The sequence below is a fragment of the Orbicella franksi genome, chromosome 4 (assembly GCF_964199315.1).
Source record: "Orbicella franksi chromosome 4, jaOrbFran1.1, whole genome shotgun sequence".
NCBI classification, from domain to species: Eukaryota; Metazoa; Cnidaria; class Anthozoa; order Scleractinia; family Merulinidae; genus Orbicella; species Orbicella franksi.
This window is the reverse complement of record NC_138148.1, coordinates 15,324,139-15,342,238: the sequence shown is the minus strand read 5'-3', so window position 1 is coordinate 15,342,238 and position 18,100 is coordinate 15,324,139. Positions and strand designations below refer to the sequence as shown.

General features: G+C 40.3%; 1 protein-coding gene across 1 annotated transcript; it reads right to left on the bottom strand.

Moving 5' to 3' along the window:
* Window positions 1–2,010: 2,010 nt before the first annotated feature.
* On the bottom strand, window positions 2,011–2,996 carry LOC145485329 (melanocyte-stimulating hormone receptor-like). The gene has a single exon (XM_081464010.1). It carries the CDS (start codon window positions 2,971–2,973, stop codon window positions 2,011–2,013), a length of 963 nt encoding a protein of 320 aa, XP_081320136.1. The 5' UTR covers window positions 2,974–2,996.
* Between the last annotated feature and the right edge of the window lie 15,104 nt (window positions 2,997–18,100).

Below are 18,100 nucleotides of genomic sequence, written 5' to 3'. Positions count from 1 at the left end.
TCCGGTGCTCGTAGACACGGGTGATGGCCTAACAACTGATCGCTCCCTTTGGGATGTCCGCCTGGGAAGAGAACGGATTGGTAACTAAGATGCCGGAAGGGCGCAAGTGGCGACCGCGAATCTCACGGGAGAATAAGTACCAGATGAAGGCGTTATCGCAGAAACAAGAACTCACTGATTCCCGAGTCTTTACCATGGAAGTTTTCAGCAACATGATGTAACGTCATTACGTCACAGAGTGACCATTTTTTTTGTTAAACTCGAAACATCCCGCACATGTTCGGATGGCAAGGCTCGGAAAGTGTTCGTGTGCTTTAACGGAAATCTGCCGAACACGGACCTTGCTGTCTGAACTGCCAATATAAGCGTTCTCGAGGTGTTCACACTGATCAAGCAGGTTTTATGAAAAGTCCTGCTATTTTACAGCAGACTAAGTAGGAAAACTCAGATAGGCAACGCTCGGGGGAAGGGATTACACCTGAACACAAGAGATCTGCTTATGAAGCTTTGTCTGTTTATGAGCGAAACTCAAAATGAACTAATCACAAAAACTAACCTTTTCTGTTTCAAAGTAGGCTAGGTACTTCTTGGTGAGGTCGAGCACAAACCATCGTTTTTTCCAATTCCTTCGAACCTCTGGACTAAAAAAAAAAAACCGAGAGACCTGTGTTAGTTTACAGCACACTGCTTAAGTACTGCAGTCGAACCTGTATTAGCATGACCATAAGTACATACAGTGTTCCTTAAGCTTTTGTAAATTAAAATAAAACAGTTAACAATTATTCTACGAGCGCGCGTTGGATATGAAATGGTAGATGGCCAACGAGGCGCATAGCGCCGCCGGGAAGGTTATCTATCATCTCATATCCAACAGGCGCGAGTGGAATAATTGTTTTACTAAAAACGCCCTCAAAATTTTAACACCCGACCGTATTTTGTCTAACTTATGACAAGTAATTATTATTCAATGGAGGCGGGTCATTCCTGTTTGGCTTTATTGTTTGTCGAACATATCAGGTCATATATTGATATTCATGAAACGGATGATTTTGATAGCAAGTCAACTTGTTTTACAGACCGTTCAATTCATGGCAATAGGTTTTTTACTGTTATCGTGTTGTAATGGACGTAAATATCAACCTTGTTCCTAGTTATTTCTTCTCTTCCTCCCTCCCTCCTGGAGTGAGAAAGAACGGTAAGAAGAGAGAGTCTGGGAACGAGGTTGATTTTTCACTCGGGTCATAAATACCCAGTGTTCTTTTGGGCACAAAATAACCAACAAATTGAAAAAGCAGAGTCAAGTTCGAACTGTAGACGCTGGTTTAATGCATAACTAGGAATGAAATAAGACGCCCCTACGCGAAATTATGAGATGTGGTTTACATGATAAAGGAGAAAAGTGACATTTAAAGTTGTATTTATTTTGCGAAGAAGGCTACTAAAGCTGTTGTTAGTAACATTAGAAAGCGCGGCAGGTGTTGATCTTCCGAGTACTAGAAGGTTCTAGCTTCTTCCTGTTTGCTTTGAAGCTCTGATATAAACTCCCCTTTAAAACCAGTGTTTAATAATATATTCAAGGACACATTTGCAATCTCAAGCTCGTGTAAAATTAAATTTCATAGATTATCCTTCTTTGTTATCTACAATCATGGAAAAAAGTCTTGGGACAAATTTGCACTTTTGGCACTTTTGCACAGACGCCAGACAAACAGACAAACAGTCGCGCGCGAATACAACTTCACCTACCTCTCCCCCTACCCCACATACAATGTTGAAAACTAGTACCTGCAAATTCTCCTGAGTTTCAATATTTTATTTAGAAGGGAGGGGGAAACAGCAACGGAATTTCAAAAGGATAGCAGTGCTTTTTCAAACATCAGTGGTAAAGCCCAGATAATTCGGTGCATTACACAATGTCCCAAGAACTCAGGTTCTCCACCATTGTAACTCTATTTTAATTCGCTTTATTTTGTAAAGAATAACAGATGCATAACACTACAATAAATTAAACTAACTCGGTGAACAGCAAAGAACTTGTCTGATTGTCCTCTTTACAGCTTGTCTCACTTCAGTTATCTTCCAACAGTAAAGAAACGGGTTTAACGACGAGTTAAGGTAAACTAAAGTCACTGCTAATTGCCAAGCAAGAAAACTGAATGACGATAGTTTACCGTGATCACTGAACAAGACTGACACTACATTATAGGGTAGATAACACACAGCTAGTACCAACTGCAACCACAGTGCGCTGGACACTACCTTTCTGTATCGCACTTTGTTCAGTCGAATGGTTTGGGTTGGATTGTCTTGTTGGACAAGGCCTTGTGCAACTTGTGCTTGCCGCTTTTGCTGATGGCGTAGCCCGAGGAAAATCTTTGTGTAGCAGATGACTGAGATTACTACAGATAATGGCATGACAGTGTAACAATACCAAGAGTTTATAAGGCGGTTTACAAGAAAACATATCGCAGCGACAGTGGACACAATCCAAAAGGTAACTACGATCACGTAGAGTCGCTTCAAAGTTACAACTTGCCGGTATCTCAGTCCTAAAAGCAATGCGAAAAGTCTGTCCACGCTAATAGCAGTTAGTACAAGCAAAGATACTGAACATAAAATAAAGCCGGAAATATAACTAGAGTAAAATACGTAGCGACAAAAATCCCAATATTCCTGAACCAAGGACATCCAATAGACGACAAGGAGAGGCTCCGCAATAAGACCAACACAAAGATCAGTAACTGCCAGACAACGAAGCAAGAGTTTGGACGGAGGATGAAGGGAAGACTCCTTGCGAAGGGCGACTAGGATCAGAGTATTCCCAAGAAATGCAGTAATGGATAGAAAAACGTTGAATGCTGCGAGATATATCAACTTGTCGTGTGATCCACCTGTCAAAATGTTCGAACATAACGGTTCTACGATTATTTCGGTCTCTTTTCCACCTCGAGTAAAGTTTTTTTCAGCCATCATTCTGTACTGTTAACGAAAGATTTCTAAACAGGATTCAATGGATATTGCACGAAACCGCTAATTTACATGACGCCTTTGAAACGGTGAATTAAAACTTCCTGTATTTCGTCTCCCGTAATAACTGCGCAATTATTCAGAAGGAAGATGGTTTAACGTCAATCGTGTTAGCAGGTCATCTATTACGTAATTTGCAAAAATGCCAACTGTCTTGTCAAATGTTGATCAAGTGGCCGGGTGACTCACATATCGAGTTTCGCTTCGCCAAGAAGGTTTGGGAGACGAGTAAATTTGACTGCAGAAACAGTTGTCATAGGTTGTGTATCATCTGGAGAAAAATTCCGAAAATTTCGGTTGGAAATTTCTGTCATTGGAATAATGTTTCTCCAAAGAACTCGCCATTTTGATCACCAGTTACGAGGGGCCCTGAAAACTGAAAGACTTAGAACTAAGGGAAACGAAGCTAAGCGGCAAAATAGAACACTAATTTCTATTCTGAACGACCTAAAGACCTAACTCCTTTTCAGGAGATTAGATGGAATTTAAACTGAATATACATTATCAATATTTTATCCGTCCCACTAACACGGATAAAACGCGTTGGACGAAATCCGAAAATCTAATTCGATTTTTACGTTGCACAATCGTCGAATTTTACTGTTAGAGGGTCCTTGAATTAAATTCGTCTAATTTGTACTGGGGAAAGTTAGAGAAAGCTGAGGTTCGTCATGCAATCCCAACAATATTCTAGCTCCCTCACCAGAATGAAATTTCAGCACGGTCTGAAATGCATCATGTAATCATCACCTAAATATACACAAATTAACTCAGAAGATGAGAATGAGGAAGTGGTACAGCTGGGTGGATTTTCACAAGTTTAACGCTTATACCCGTCAGAATGTATCGTTAGTTGACTTCTCATTAAAACGTTTCGGTGACGGTTCCTACAGACCTTCAGGAAGTTTAGAACTAGTTTTTTTTTTTTTTTTTTTTTTTTTTTAATCGTGATATTGTTTTATTTGTTTTTTTTTTTGTTTTTTTTTATTATTATTAATTATCTATTGTTTTACAGCACGCATACTTACATTATTAATTACAAAAAACTACGTATAAAACTACAACAATACAGCTACTTACGCTAATTACAACTTGCTCTAATTACAATGCTTGACGAAACAACAGTATTATTTAAACTGCTTACGTTACACTACTTTTTAATCGCGGACAATTACTACAAACTTTTACTACGGTTACTAGAACTAGTGAAAACTGCAAAAAAAAAAAAAAAAAAAAAAAAAAAGACAAAAAAGCGACAATTTACAGTATATTTAGCTATATTTACAGTTTAACTTGCACCTTTGCTCTGCTAGTTTCTATTTCTATTTTGTTTTTAAGGATAGCCAAGAAAGCGTCTAAGAAATAATCTTCCTCATTTTTTGAAGCAGTGTAAATATAATATTTTGCAATTATTGTACAGAGGTTTAAACCGAGACACAGAGGCACGGTGTCTGTGATGCCGTAAAGTATTTGTGCTTCAGAGAGCGTGATTACAGTATTGTTTTTTCTGTACCACCAATCAGTAAACTCTGTCCAAAACAGCTGGACGTTGGGGCAAGTTACGAAGAGATGTGTAATTGTTTGCTTTTCAGCACATAAATGACAGCGGTCGTGCTCTTTAATACCGAATTGATGTAATGCAGCATTGGTGGGTAAAATATGGTGTACAATCTTGAACTGAAACATCGAGAGTTGAATATCTTTAGTGGCCTTGAAAGGCATCATGTACGTTTGATAAATTTGCTGGTCGTTCAAATTAGCTCTTTTCAGTCTTTTTTCGGTGGTGGCAGAAACGAACTTCTTTTCAACAAGGTAGTTAGTAGCAAGTTTGCAAGAGAGCTTCTCAAGGGGAATTCTATCCATGTTTGTAGGTTCCTTCGAATGCGGCTGTAATTTGCCTTTCAAAGTTTTAATCCAGTTAGATGGAATTGCTTGACATAAACCGTAATAGGTTAGAAAGTTAGTTTTAAGGGCAAAGTGAGAGCAGAAATCTCGGTAAGATGTAAATGTGTCACCGTTGAAGATATCTCTAATTTTTTCTACACCCGCTTCATGCCATTCTTTGTAGTACACTGAGTAGTTACCAATCCTGATGAATCTATTGTTCCAAAGAATTTCATCAAGTATTTCCTCTTCTGAGGACGGAGTAAACAAATTGATTGACTGCCAAGCCAACAAGGCTTTCTCGTAAAATTTGAGAGGAATTCTTACATTGAGATTTTTGACATCAAAATTGCACTTAAGGAGAAATTTGCCACCACATTTTTCTAACATGGTAACAGGGATATGCGTCCAGCTCGCGGAAGGGTAACCGTTATCAAGTCTTCGGATCCAGGTCGCTTTGAGAGGGTTGTTTATTGCATCAAAATCAGGCATTCCAAGACCTCCTTTTGCTCTCGATCCAATCATTGTGGTTTGCTTTATCTTTGGGGTTTTCTTGCGCCATACGAATTGGGATATAACTTTATTAACATTTTGAATGAAATTAGATGTAACAGGGAGGACAGCGGTGTTATAAATAAGTTTGGAAAGGGCTAGTGCTTTTAGGATGACAATACGGCCATGTAGAGTTAAGTTCCTAGGGTACCACAGGTTAAGTAGGGAAGTCATTGAAGACAATTTCTGTTCAAAGTTCTTTTGAAAGGCAGCTTCTTCATCATAGGAGAAGTGTATACCGAGCGCAAGTATGGGATCTTTTGGCCATGTTATGTCTAGAGGTTCCTCCAAGTTGTTTTTGTTTGCGCCCAGCCACATGCCCTCTGTTTTACTTTTGTTTACTTCGAGACCTGAGCAGTTTTGAAAGGCATTGAGCAGTTGGAATAAATTTTGGGCAGATATACTATCGGAAACAAAAACAGTGGTATCGTCTGCGTATTGTGAAATTTTGAATTCTTTTCCGTAAATATTGATTCCTTGGATACCTGCATTAGACCTTATTGCGTTAGCAAGAATTTCGGCGCAGAGCACAAACAGGGAGCCAGAAAGTGGGCACCCTTGGCGAACACCTCTTTGTAGATTAAAGAAAGCGGAGGCGTAACCATTATTTGTTACACAGCTTGAACAGTCAGCGTAAAAGGTTCGAATCCACTGTTGTAACTGAGGGCCGAAATTTAAAGCCTCCAAGGTCTTAAAAAGGAAGTTCCAGTCAACGGTGTCGAAGGCTTTTTTAAAGTCAATAAAAATCGCCATGCCGGGAATGTTTTCCAGCTCAGTTATCTTCATGATGTCATTGATGAGTCTAATATTCTGTCCTATGTAGCGGCCCTTGACATAGCCAGTTTGGTCTTCATTTATTAATTTGGGAAGGACTTTAGCGATTCTGTGAGCTAGTTTTAGAACTAGTTTACAGGGAGAATTTTCATCGAAGTGCTTCATATGAATGCTACTTCCGGTCGGAATATTAAATTCTGTTTTACACACAGAGGACACTGGAACCGCGCGTGAAACTTTACTTTTTTGTACATTTTTTAGTGGCTACAGAATAGGTACTCTTGATGTTAACAAGAATTTGTACATTATTTCAAAGGCCTTCATTCTGTATGTAGTCTTCCAAAAAAACACAGCCAAAAAAATTTTCAGCGCTCAAGGTTTCAAGTTGGAGTATCCTTCTGTAAAATCCCTTTGTTAAGGTCTTTTACGGTCTGTAGGTGGCCTAATCGAACAGTTTTAGTAAGGTATCAACCAGGGAATATTTTCGAGAAGGAAACGCACTTTGAATTAGGAGAAACCTGTTTCCGTCGTGCCAAGGCCTCGCTGGTTAACAACGACGAGTGGCTCTGGGGATGAGAATGCTGAAATCACGGAAGGGAGTCAAGATGAAGCAACTTTTACTGAATTTGGTCGTGATTCTGTTGATCATCCAATCTGGTAAGGCGATGTTTCTCATTCTAGGTGACATAAAAGAATAGTAAGAAGATGTAGGAAACTTAATGAATATGAACTAACACAGTTTTATCGGGGTGTCTTGTACGGGACACATCACTATAGAAATCAGAATATGTGTTCATCCTCGATTTGGTCGGCTCCAAACCGTGCTCTGAACGTTAAATACGTGATTGCGAGTACTCCTTTTTAAAGGCAAATTGATGAAAAATACATGTTGGCAAAAGGATATGTGAGTAGGGTTAACCATATGGAAGAGAAAGAAGTGTGGCGATATTATAATTACTGAGTTTCCAGACTTCCGGTTTATCGTCGGAGATATTTTCTTGGGAAAAGCACTGTAGGACCTGTGAGGTTCCGTTTGGGGTTCATTTTAGGGGGAACAGTCAGGGATTTTTCGGGTCGAATAACTAATTATCACTGCCATTTTCAGTCGTGTTCCAGAACGCCGAAAATCAACAGACTTTTCTCAGTAAAAGAGTAATATCGTTTACTTGCATTCCTTTGTTGTTCATCAACAGCAAGAGGTCATTCCGGCCATATTTCGTGTTACAAATGCGAGGGTATTGAAAAGTATTGTGCCAAGGCCACTTTGGCAGAAAACCCCGACAGATATTTGCATGACTGTGAAGAAGGTAGAGACCGGTGCATGAGGATTTGGCAGATAACGAATGATCATACGACACTTGTGCAAAACCTGTGTGCCAATGAACGACTGTGCGATACAATGGAGAAGTCGTGCGCCAAACTCAAGAAAAAGGAGGATTACAAATGTGCTGTCTCCTGTTGCAACGATGACGCTTGCAACTCGGCTGACACTGGTGTGAACTTCAGTCTACATCTGGTGATCCTCTGCATTGCTTTTGGTGTGATTGAAGCCCTTAATTTCACTTAACTTCACTAGTTTTTCCCCACCACACCGTGCTCATGATGACAGAACGGAGAAACTTGTGAAATGAGATGGAAATTATTCAAATTAGCTCATTCAAAAGTTAGTGATTTGTAGTAATATCGGCCTCTGATTTCAAAATTCATTTTACGAGCGCAGTGTCGCTCTGAAATCTGATTTTCTCATTTATTAACGAAAAAAGCATCCGAAAATTTTGTCTGAAAAGCGTATTAGTGCGGCACGGATAATTATCGCTCGTGGTATCGCTTTCTTGAATCACCCAACTTAGCTTTTAAAACGATGAGATAAGTGTTTTTGCAAGGAGGATACAATAGTCACTACTAGATAAAGTAGCCACTACAGAAAAATCAAGCACGCCAAACGCAGGCAGGAAAAAAAGTTCGCGCCCCTGTTATAATCTAGCAATGTGTCAGTAATGCCTTGCTTAGCATCACTGACTGAATATATAAGCTATCATTTAAGATTTCTAGGGTGTGCTATGTTATACCGAACACAATGCAACTAATGTTAAGACTCGTAAATAAGTTTAAAGAAAGAAATTGTGCGCCACAAGTGGATTTGCGAAATAAATATCCTTGACTACTGCCGTAAAACCGTTTAAGTCTCACATACGGTCATGAGAAGTCACGAGACCACTTCCCATTGGCTGAAATCCAGTCACCCAGGAGACGGGTGGCCTCCTACCCAGGTCTCTCGCCTTTATTGGAACACGGTGCGCGTAGAATTTTGAGCCTTGTTATACTCGGAAAACCTGCGCTCCCTGTTTCAAGCCTTTTCGACAAAACGCGCGGAAAAGACGCTCAGGACGAAGCAGGCAGAAGTGATACAATTTCGTGTCAGCGGAGTACGCCAACATGGTTAGTGGGGCCTAATGGTTGCCCAGGTTTGTCAGCAATCTCGTTGGTGAGTCTGAACTCTACGCTTTCGCTTCAGCGAATAGCCTGTCTCCCTTCAGGATTTCGTACTTTTGTAGGTGTTAACACTGCCGTAGCGCAGGCGCCCCTTGTGCTTGTCACGCAACTTTGCTCCACCACGTGAGGAAGGAAGATTACGTGACGAGCTCAAAGAGCGGCTGCGTTTAAGACTAACACACTGAGGATCATATGACATCCTTATATCTGTACAATCTTTACATTCTAATCTAATGAAACTCGTCGCAACAAAGGCAATTTTTTGTACCACAGAACCCACTGATCTGTCCATCTCGCTCCAATGTTCAATATATCTTAAAACAGCTTTCAAAGTTGCGTAACTCAGTTGAAACTAAACAGGTTGGTCCAACGGTTAGCATGTTGCATGGATTTTGATTTGAGGGGTTTGAGTTTAAGCCTAGGCCAGGATCACTGAGCTGTGTTTTGGGCAAGACACTTCACTCTCACAGTTCTCAGGTCTCCCAAGCACATTACAGTACAGGCAATAGAGAATCTCCAAGCTGTTTCACACTATGGGAAGCAAATATCACCCTTCTAAATGAGAATAAGGAAGTGGTACAGTACCACTGTGCAATCCTAGAGTCGCCCGTCCCTTTTAGCTGGTAAGACCGTACCGCGAGGAAAAAATGACTTTGGAGAAACATGATTTGATGGCTGCAGAAGGAAACGTGTGAATGCCACTTGCGGCCGGAATAGGCATTCTGTTTTACAGCGAGGACCGTGAACCCTTGACATGTTTAGTACATTTTTTAGTGACTATAGAAAAATGGCTCTTCATATGAAAGAATTTCTACACTGTAAAATGCTAATCTTGCACATCATACCGAGAGCCTTCATTCATAGTCGCCAAAAAGATCTCTTTGTTTAATATAACGTTTTTTAAGGTCTGTAGGTGCTCTACTCGATTTATGTTGGCAGGACTTTGACCCTGCACATCCTTTGTTTTATGTTCACAGACTATGCATGTATTACATAATCACAATGCTTCTACTGGTTAGTTGTATAAGCGCACATAACCAACTTTTGTAATTTGTGCAGGGTCAACCCCCAAAGAAGCACACAGAAACATACAACAAAGAACTTTGCCAGGTTTCCTAACCATTTCCCTCTATTTTAAAAGTATGTAAGAAACATTTCCGAGTTTCCTGTTGAACAAGAAGACTAAATTCAAATGCTTCGCACCATTTTACCCCGTCAAGCTTATAAAACCGTGAAGATCTAAAATATGTCTGGCATGCTTATTTTGTTATAACCAATGAAGAGCGATATCTTCAGACCACAGAAACCACATCCTGAAACCATCGGTTGTAGGTTTTCGTTTTGTCCCAAGGTACAACCTCTGTCTTGTCTACTCTTCATAATTTACCGAAAAAGTCTAAATAATTGTTATTGTTTTGCATGGAGAGCTACATCCAGTGCATGGTTCGAGAGAGTTTAGAAAATAATGCTGACAAGCCGACGGACTGGTTACTTAAGTGACGCTACAGTCGATTTGGCACAGCTGTAATTAGACTCAAAACAGGGATGGTAAAAATTTACAAAATTGTGGGGTTTCGCTAATGGTAACATAAATCGTGCTATCATTTTAAGTTAAATTAGTGACTCGATTAATTTTCGCTGACGCTTTCAATCCCTTGGGCCGGTAGACTGAGTGAATACGTATGCCCAGCTGACGTGAAGTAATTGGTATGACAATCGAAGTTACTTTTCACTCTAAATGAACAGTCTGTCGCTGACTTGATCTATTCTTTATAGTTCGTGTTCACTAACTGTTGCAAACTTGAACATATCTCGAAGCTCTCAGCGTTCAAATGTTCTTTTGTTTTCTAACCTAGCTACCTCTGGGAAGGCATGGGTAGTTCCCATGCTTTTCTGAGGCCCCGTCCAAAAAAAATTAAAAACCCAGTAATCACCGACAGCAGAAAAGCTTGAGTGCGCCTTTTAACACTTAATCACATGATTAATATCGTGACGTTATCGTTTTTCGAAAACCTCCCTTTTAAAATGTTTTCCGCCCACGCTAAACCGCAAACCCAGCGTTTTCAAATTCCCACGGTTTGAAGAGCGTTTTGGAAAAGCTCCGTTTTTGGTCCGGATTAGTGTGGACGGAATGCCTAACTTGAGAAATAAAGCTACATTTTCTAATCTCTCAGACGTAGTAACTCACCACTTTACGCAGCTGACCTGTGATAACACAGGATAATTAAATGCGACGAGGAAACAGTCTTGAATATTCATGATCACGTACACGCTTTTTCAGTCTTTCCATAATAGGCCACATTCAGCTTGATAATGAGGCCTAGAGGACACAAACAAAAGAAATGAATAAACATGGTATTCAATTTCCTTTGTTTGTGATCTTTCTATCAAGCTTTCGTTTGTAGTTCACACTTTTGTTCGGACAACATTTTGTCACTCAGGTGTATATATATATATATTCGTCATCTCTTTGCATTGTTTTTAAAATAACGTCCCTCCTGTTTAACACGGTCGTTCATCTGTAATCAGGCGATCAGGCGAGACAACCGATTTGGATCGTTCGCGTTTGAGTGATTGAACTGCCGGTCGCGCTTGTGACAATACAATTTTCATGTTAAAACTCGCTAGAACCCTCTTTACTAGAGTTCAATGTTCGGTAAAAAAGGGAAATCTTTGTGCGAAAAGTAGCGAAGAATTTGTTAACTACGGAGTCCGGTAAGTGCCATGGTTATTACTCTTTTTTTCGAGCTTTCAGTCAAGTTTTTGGTGGGCTTTTGGCGACTTTTTGGAGAACATTTTTTTTGGCGAGTTTTCTGTTGAGTTTTTCACGAGTGTTTTTGTCGACTTCTGTGTTGCGTTTTTTGATGAGTTTTGTATCGAGGTTTCTGTCTACTTCAGTTCTGTGTCGAGTTTTGAGTAAACTTTACTTTCGACCTTTTTTTGACTTATTCCTGATTAAAATAAAAGAGTAAGGGTGCGTTCCTTCGGGGTGATCTGGATCAGAATCAGTGATCCAAGATCACTCCGGATCATGGTACATCAAAGGAACCAATGAATCCGTGACCAGAGTGGATTCATCGCTTCCTTTGATCATAGTTAGTGGAGGGGACCCCTCCACTAACTATGCTTTGATGCACCATGATCTGAGGGATCTTGGATCACTGATCCTGATCCGGATCACCCCAAAGGAACGCACCCTAAATTGTTCATGAAACCATTTCTGTCAACTGTTTTATATGCATGCATGCATTCGTGTTGGGCTAGCTCTTTTAGATGCTGGCCAGCATGGCCGTGTGTTTTTTTTTTTTTTTTTTTGCGCGTTTTACAGTTACTTTGATAACATCGACATGTGCGGGTGTTCGGCTTCCAGACTATATTCCCATTGCAAGATTACTGTGGTAGACATAATGATATCATTGAACGCTATTTTCATCTTGGCTTGGAGTAGTCAGAGATTTTGTTGTTTCTAGGATTATTTCATGCTATCAACCTACGCGTTAGGAAAACTCATTATGAAAAATTCGACAAAAAAACTCGTCAAAAAAGTCGACTAAAAACTCGCCAAAAAAGTCGACCAAACGCTACAAAAAGAAAGAAGAATTATGGTGGCATTCACCGGGCTCCGTACACTTACCGGGCTTCATACCTCTCAGACCCTGTTAGGGTTAGTTTTAGGGGGAATAGTCAGCGATTTTTCAAGTTGAGTAACTGATCACCACTACCATTTTCAGCAATGTTTCAGAAGACCTAAAATCAACATTTCCGGGGAAATAGCAATGACGCTTACTTGCATTTCTTTGCCAACAGGAAGAAGTCATTTAGGACATAATATCTCGTGTTACAACTGCAAGGGCTATGAAAGCCAGTGTACCAAGGCCACTTTAAAAGCGAACCACCACAAATACTTAAAAGACTGCCATGGAGTTGGAGACCGCTGTATGAGGATTTGGCAGAAAATTAATGATCGCATGAGACTTGTGCAAAGCCTGTGCGCAGATGAACGACTGTGCGATGAAATGGAGAAGGTGTGCGATGAAGAAAAGATTGCAAAGGACTCCTACGATTGTACCGTCTCCTGCTGCCACGATGACGCTTGCAACTCGGCTGACGCTGGCGTGAACCTCGGTCTATATCTGGTGTTCCTCTGTATTGCTGTTGGTGTGATTGAAGCCCTTAATTTCACTTGACTTCACAACACCACGCCGTGCTTATGACAGAACGAAAAAAACCTTGGAACGCGATTTGTTGCGGAAAACAGCTTGACAAGAACTGACGCCTTCTGAGGTTTTGATGATCGGATCTAAAGTCAAGTTGATGAGAGGTAAACTAGAGTTTTCTAGTGAGGTGATTAGTGTATGCGAGAGCCGACACCAGCTCCCTTTCAGACAAGGTGTAACAACGATATAACGGGGTCAAACTCTCGTCACTTCTTTTTAGCACTCATGTGATCCGGGTTCTGGAATAAGAAAATTTCACACGACCTCGGTTGTTTTCTTTTAAACTGTAACAAACTTCTAACTGCTACAACAGAGTCACAGAGTTGAGTCGTAGTATCATGCTATAAATTCACATGGAAATGTTAGTTCAACATTATTTAATCTCGAAACTTGTAACTTGAAATAAGCATTCTTCAAATTAGCTCATTCAAAAGTTAGTGATTCCCAAGTTAATTTCAAAATTCTTTTACGAGCGCAGTGTCGCTTTGAGATCTGCGGCCTTTCTCCGAAATGAAGAAAAAAAGCGTCTGAAAATTTTTTGTTCGAAATGCTTATTAGTGCGGCAGTAATAATTTTCGCTTGAAGCAAATGTAATCCAACTTAGCTTTTTAAACGGTAGACATTTAAAAACCAGGCACGTTTAACGTAGGCAGGTAAAAGTTCGCGCCGCTATAAGAAATCTGTAGCAAACGTGAGTGAGTTAAACATGAGGCAGTGTTGCTTAGCATTATTGAATACATAGTACATTTATCAAGGAGTTATCATTTAAAATCTCCAGTGCATATTCTGTACATATTTATTACAGCGTGTTATTTGCTCTCGGTTATGGTTTGTTGCCTGTTCAACACGCTGACTAATGTTAAGACTGGTAAATAAGTTTGTAAGGAAGAAATTGTAGACTATAAGTGGATTTGCGAAATAAATATCCTTAACTGCTGTTGTAAAGCAATGTAAGTCTTCTTTAAGGTCGTGAGAAGTCGATAGACCACTTCTGATTGGTAGATATCCAGTCAAACTTGTCCCCAGGGCCTTCTCCACTTTTCAAAATGGCGGGCGGGAGGTCTTCTCCCGACAAGCCGCCATTTTGAAAATCGTCGAGGAGAAGAACCTGGGGACGAGGTTGATATCCAGTCACCTGCAGTAACGTGGCCCCTTCCCAGGCCTCTCTTCTTTACTGGGACACGGTGCGCGTAGAGTTGTGAGTCCATTACGCTCGATAAACCTGTGTTCCCTGTTCCTCCCCATTTCGACGAAACACAACGACGGCTGAGGACGAGGTAGGCAGAAGTGTGTAATTTCATGTGAGGGGGAGTACACTAACATGGTTAGTGGAGGTCCCTCGGCTCTTTCAGCAATCTCGTTGGTGAGGAGTCTGAACTCTACTTCTGTGCTTCATCGAATAGCATGTATCCTCTCTGGCTTTCGTACGCTTAGACGAGCCACTACTGCCGAGTAGCAGATGTGATACCCTTGATATATGTGTAATCTTTATTCTCTAATGTAATGAAATTCGTCTGGAGAAAAGTATTTTTTCGCATCACTGAACCCCAATCTGTCTACCAAACACCTTTCTAACTTGCGTTATTCCACTGAAACAAAACGTGTTCGCCGGGAGACAGCGTGGCCGAGTGGTTAGGGCGCCGGACTTGAAATCCGTAAGTCGCGGGTTCAAGTCCCGCTCTGACCACTAAGCTGGAGATGTTTCTCGGTAGACCCTCGGTCATGCTTGTAAATAGCCAACTGGTCTGGTCTGCCTCCCACCAGTTGGGATTTTTAAGCCTGTTATGATTATTTGCAATATTTGTTTCTTTCAGTTTAAGTGGCATGCCTGAAAACTAGCTAGTTGTTGCTGGGCGCATCGACCACTATAACCATTTAACATTTTTATAGTTAGCATGTTGCAGTCCGAGTTTAAACCCTGGCCAGGGTCACTGGCTGAGAGCCATCGCTCAGTGCCTCTCCTCCACCAGTAGTATATATACGGAGACAGCATGTTGTCAGGCCAAACGACTAAAGCCTCGGCCAAACGATCGCGACATTTCAACGCAACATATTGCAACATTGTTGGCCCAGTATTTGCAAGCCCCGCCCAAACGATCGCAACATTTTGACGCAACATTGTTCGGCGAAACATGTTGCGCGCGTTTGGTCACCCTGTTGGGACGTGTTGCGACATGCTGGGTCTTGCAAATCGAACTAGTGCGCATACCCTGGGGCAACATTTTTGCACGATCCTGACCAAAAGAGTACGACATCATGCAACATCCGCAAATGTTGGATGAAAAATTTGACCATTTTCAAACTTGAGCTAACAATACCCAACAGGTCGAAACACGTCGCAACAGGGTGGCCAACCGCGCACAACATGTTGCGCCCAACAATGTTGCGATATGTTGCGTTCAAATGTTGCGATCGTTTGGCCAGGGCTTGACGCTTCAGGAAGCAAGGATTCTCTTAGCTGTTTCATGCTATGGGAACCGAGAAGGACGCCAGCCTGCAGCGAACATCGCCCTTCTAAAATCACCAAATGAAGTTAACGCGAAAATGTTTAGGAAGGTTGTGATCCAGCGAAGAGTTCAGCGTGTAAACTTTGGCAGATGTGGAATTTATTAGCTTGACACTTCTCTTTACAATCCCTCTTCCGACTTGTTGGATACTTCACTTTTCTAAAAAGCAATATAAAGTAGTCCTACCTCTCTCTTTTGATATATTTAATCCATCATTATACTATAAACCGTCATTATAAAACCATTCTTATGCTATAAAATATATTCGTCTTATAAAGAATTCCATTACTTTCAGAAATTGATATCTACAAGGTTTAAATTTTACGATTACTTTATATAAACAATGGATATTACTATACAAAATATGTTAGAACGACAAATATAAATCAATGATTTATTAGCATGCGCGCTACGAAAATTACTGCAAATAGTTTGGACATCACCACAATTAACCCCAGCAGGAAACCCACTTTGAACAGAAAAAACAGCGCTTATTACTAAATTTCACAGCAAGATGCTTTTCATCATTAAATTAATAAAATAAAATTACTTCTTGTTATTAAATTACAGTATTTGAGTAATGTGGAATCTGCGTCCCTATTCAATTCTTAAATATACACTCTATGCATGACGTGGTTGCAACAGACCATTTTACAGTTGTCTGTTTAGTGACCTGGCCTTTGAGTGGCAGCGAGGCTGCAGGTGACCTCGTTTTGATAAAGACCTCACTGCTTTTGTTGTGTAAATCAAGTTGTTCTTATGCTAACTAGTTGGCATTTAAATGAGAAAAGCACAGAGGTCTGTATCAAAGCAAGGTCACCTCCAGCCTCGCTTGCATTCATAGGCCAGGTAACTAAGCAAACAACTGTAAAAGTGGTCAAGTGGACATTATCTACAAAATACTGATCAAAATGGCTTCAAGACCGCTCAGCCTGCAAGCATTCCTCTCTTTAGGACAGTACAGTCTAAAGAAAAACCCGTAAATTCATCCAACCTCCACCTCAAAACCAAAATTATTACAAGTTTACAAAACTCATTTTGTCCCTTAGAGATCATATTTTATTCATAAACACTTGCTGCCAAAAGCCTCCATTTTCTCAATAAAGATGTCAGACAAATTTGCTCAACCGCCATCTTGCATTGCCTGGCAAAACTACCAAGGGAGTAGGGGAAAGAGCTCACACTCAACTGTGGCCAGGTCCGTCAGTAGTTTTGCCAGGCTTAACAAGATCGAGCATGGTACAGGCCGCCTATTCAGTAGTTTTATTCCACCTTGTAAGCAATAAAAACAACGCACATTAACATCTTTCGAATCATAGAATTCTGTACTAAAGAGAGTCCTAATAAATAATGCAATGAGATTGCAGAACCGACCAAACATGAAACGTCTCTCGCTATCTAATGTGCATACAGAAAGAGTCTAGTCCTTAAAGGGAATCTTGGTTAAGAGGCAGTTCAAGTTCCAAAGTATACCTGATGGTTGTCTTTAACTGTTCCTGGGGTTTTAAGGTAATATCTCTGCAATCGGTTCGAATACGAAGTGTTTGATCATCAATTTAAATCACCTGGGCGTCGCCATGTTTACTTTAAGATCGGTCAAAGATCTCAATATGGAGTCCACAGATGAATATTTTCCCTTGGAACTGAACATATTCACATCCGGAATATAAATCATAAATGATTAGAGGCGCTTTTATAAATCTAGATTCACGCAATGCTGCATTTTAACAACGACCAACCACGCATTGACGTCATAATTTCCCATCAAACTTTACAAAAATAAACATGGCGGTGCGCGGGAAATTTGAAATCCTAAAATAGCAGATGTGAAACGCCCAGCATTCAAAACAGGTAAGGAATTATCAACTTCAAATCGCTGAAATAGTTTAACTCAAACACGAACTTGTGATTTCGAACAAAACTGTTTTAACCGAGATTCCTTAAATGGTTTAATTGGCTGAAATGACCAACTCTTTTTCCTTAGATACACTATCACATCAAAACACATAGTTACTTAACGGGAAAAAAACAACAACAACAACAACAAAAACAACTACAACAGCGGTGGTTGTTATGCAAGTCTCCGAAAGTTAAGGAATAGCCCACTTCACAAACAGAACAGAGGTTTCGTATATTTATCTTTGGGCCATAATCACAGTGCACCTCTGATATAAGCAACTTCTCAAAACAACCAGTGCACGTAAAACTGGGAATGTGACTGGGCAAAACAGAATAAACTAGGAACTTTGATGAAATGGAGTTTGTTTGGTCATTCATATCTCACATAGGCGTGGGATACAATTAATGGTTTTCTAAAGCAGATTCTTGTGCCAAAAAAATGATAAATTGACACACTGACAAAAGAATAACAAAATGTTCCATTTGCTAAAGCCACTTATGGTAGTATTGCCTGTAAAAGTTTCTGCAAGCTACGTTGAGCACAGATAAAGATATTTTCTCAGTAGCTAACTTCAAGAAAGTGCTTGCGGAAAATTTTGCCACCCGCTTTGAAATTGCTGTCATTTCCTTAAAAATTCTCAGTATAGTAAACTGAAGAGCTACTACAGATGTGCTTTTGACGCTTTCTTCTCATATTTGGAAGTAGATTTCTAGCTCTTCGTCTTAAGAGTGACCATTTCATGGAAC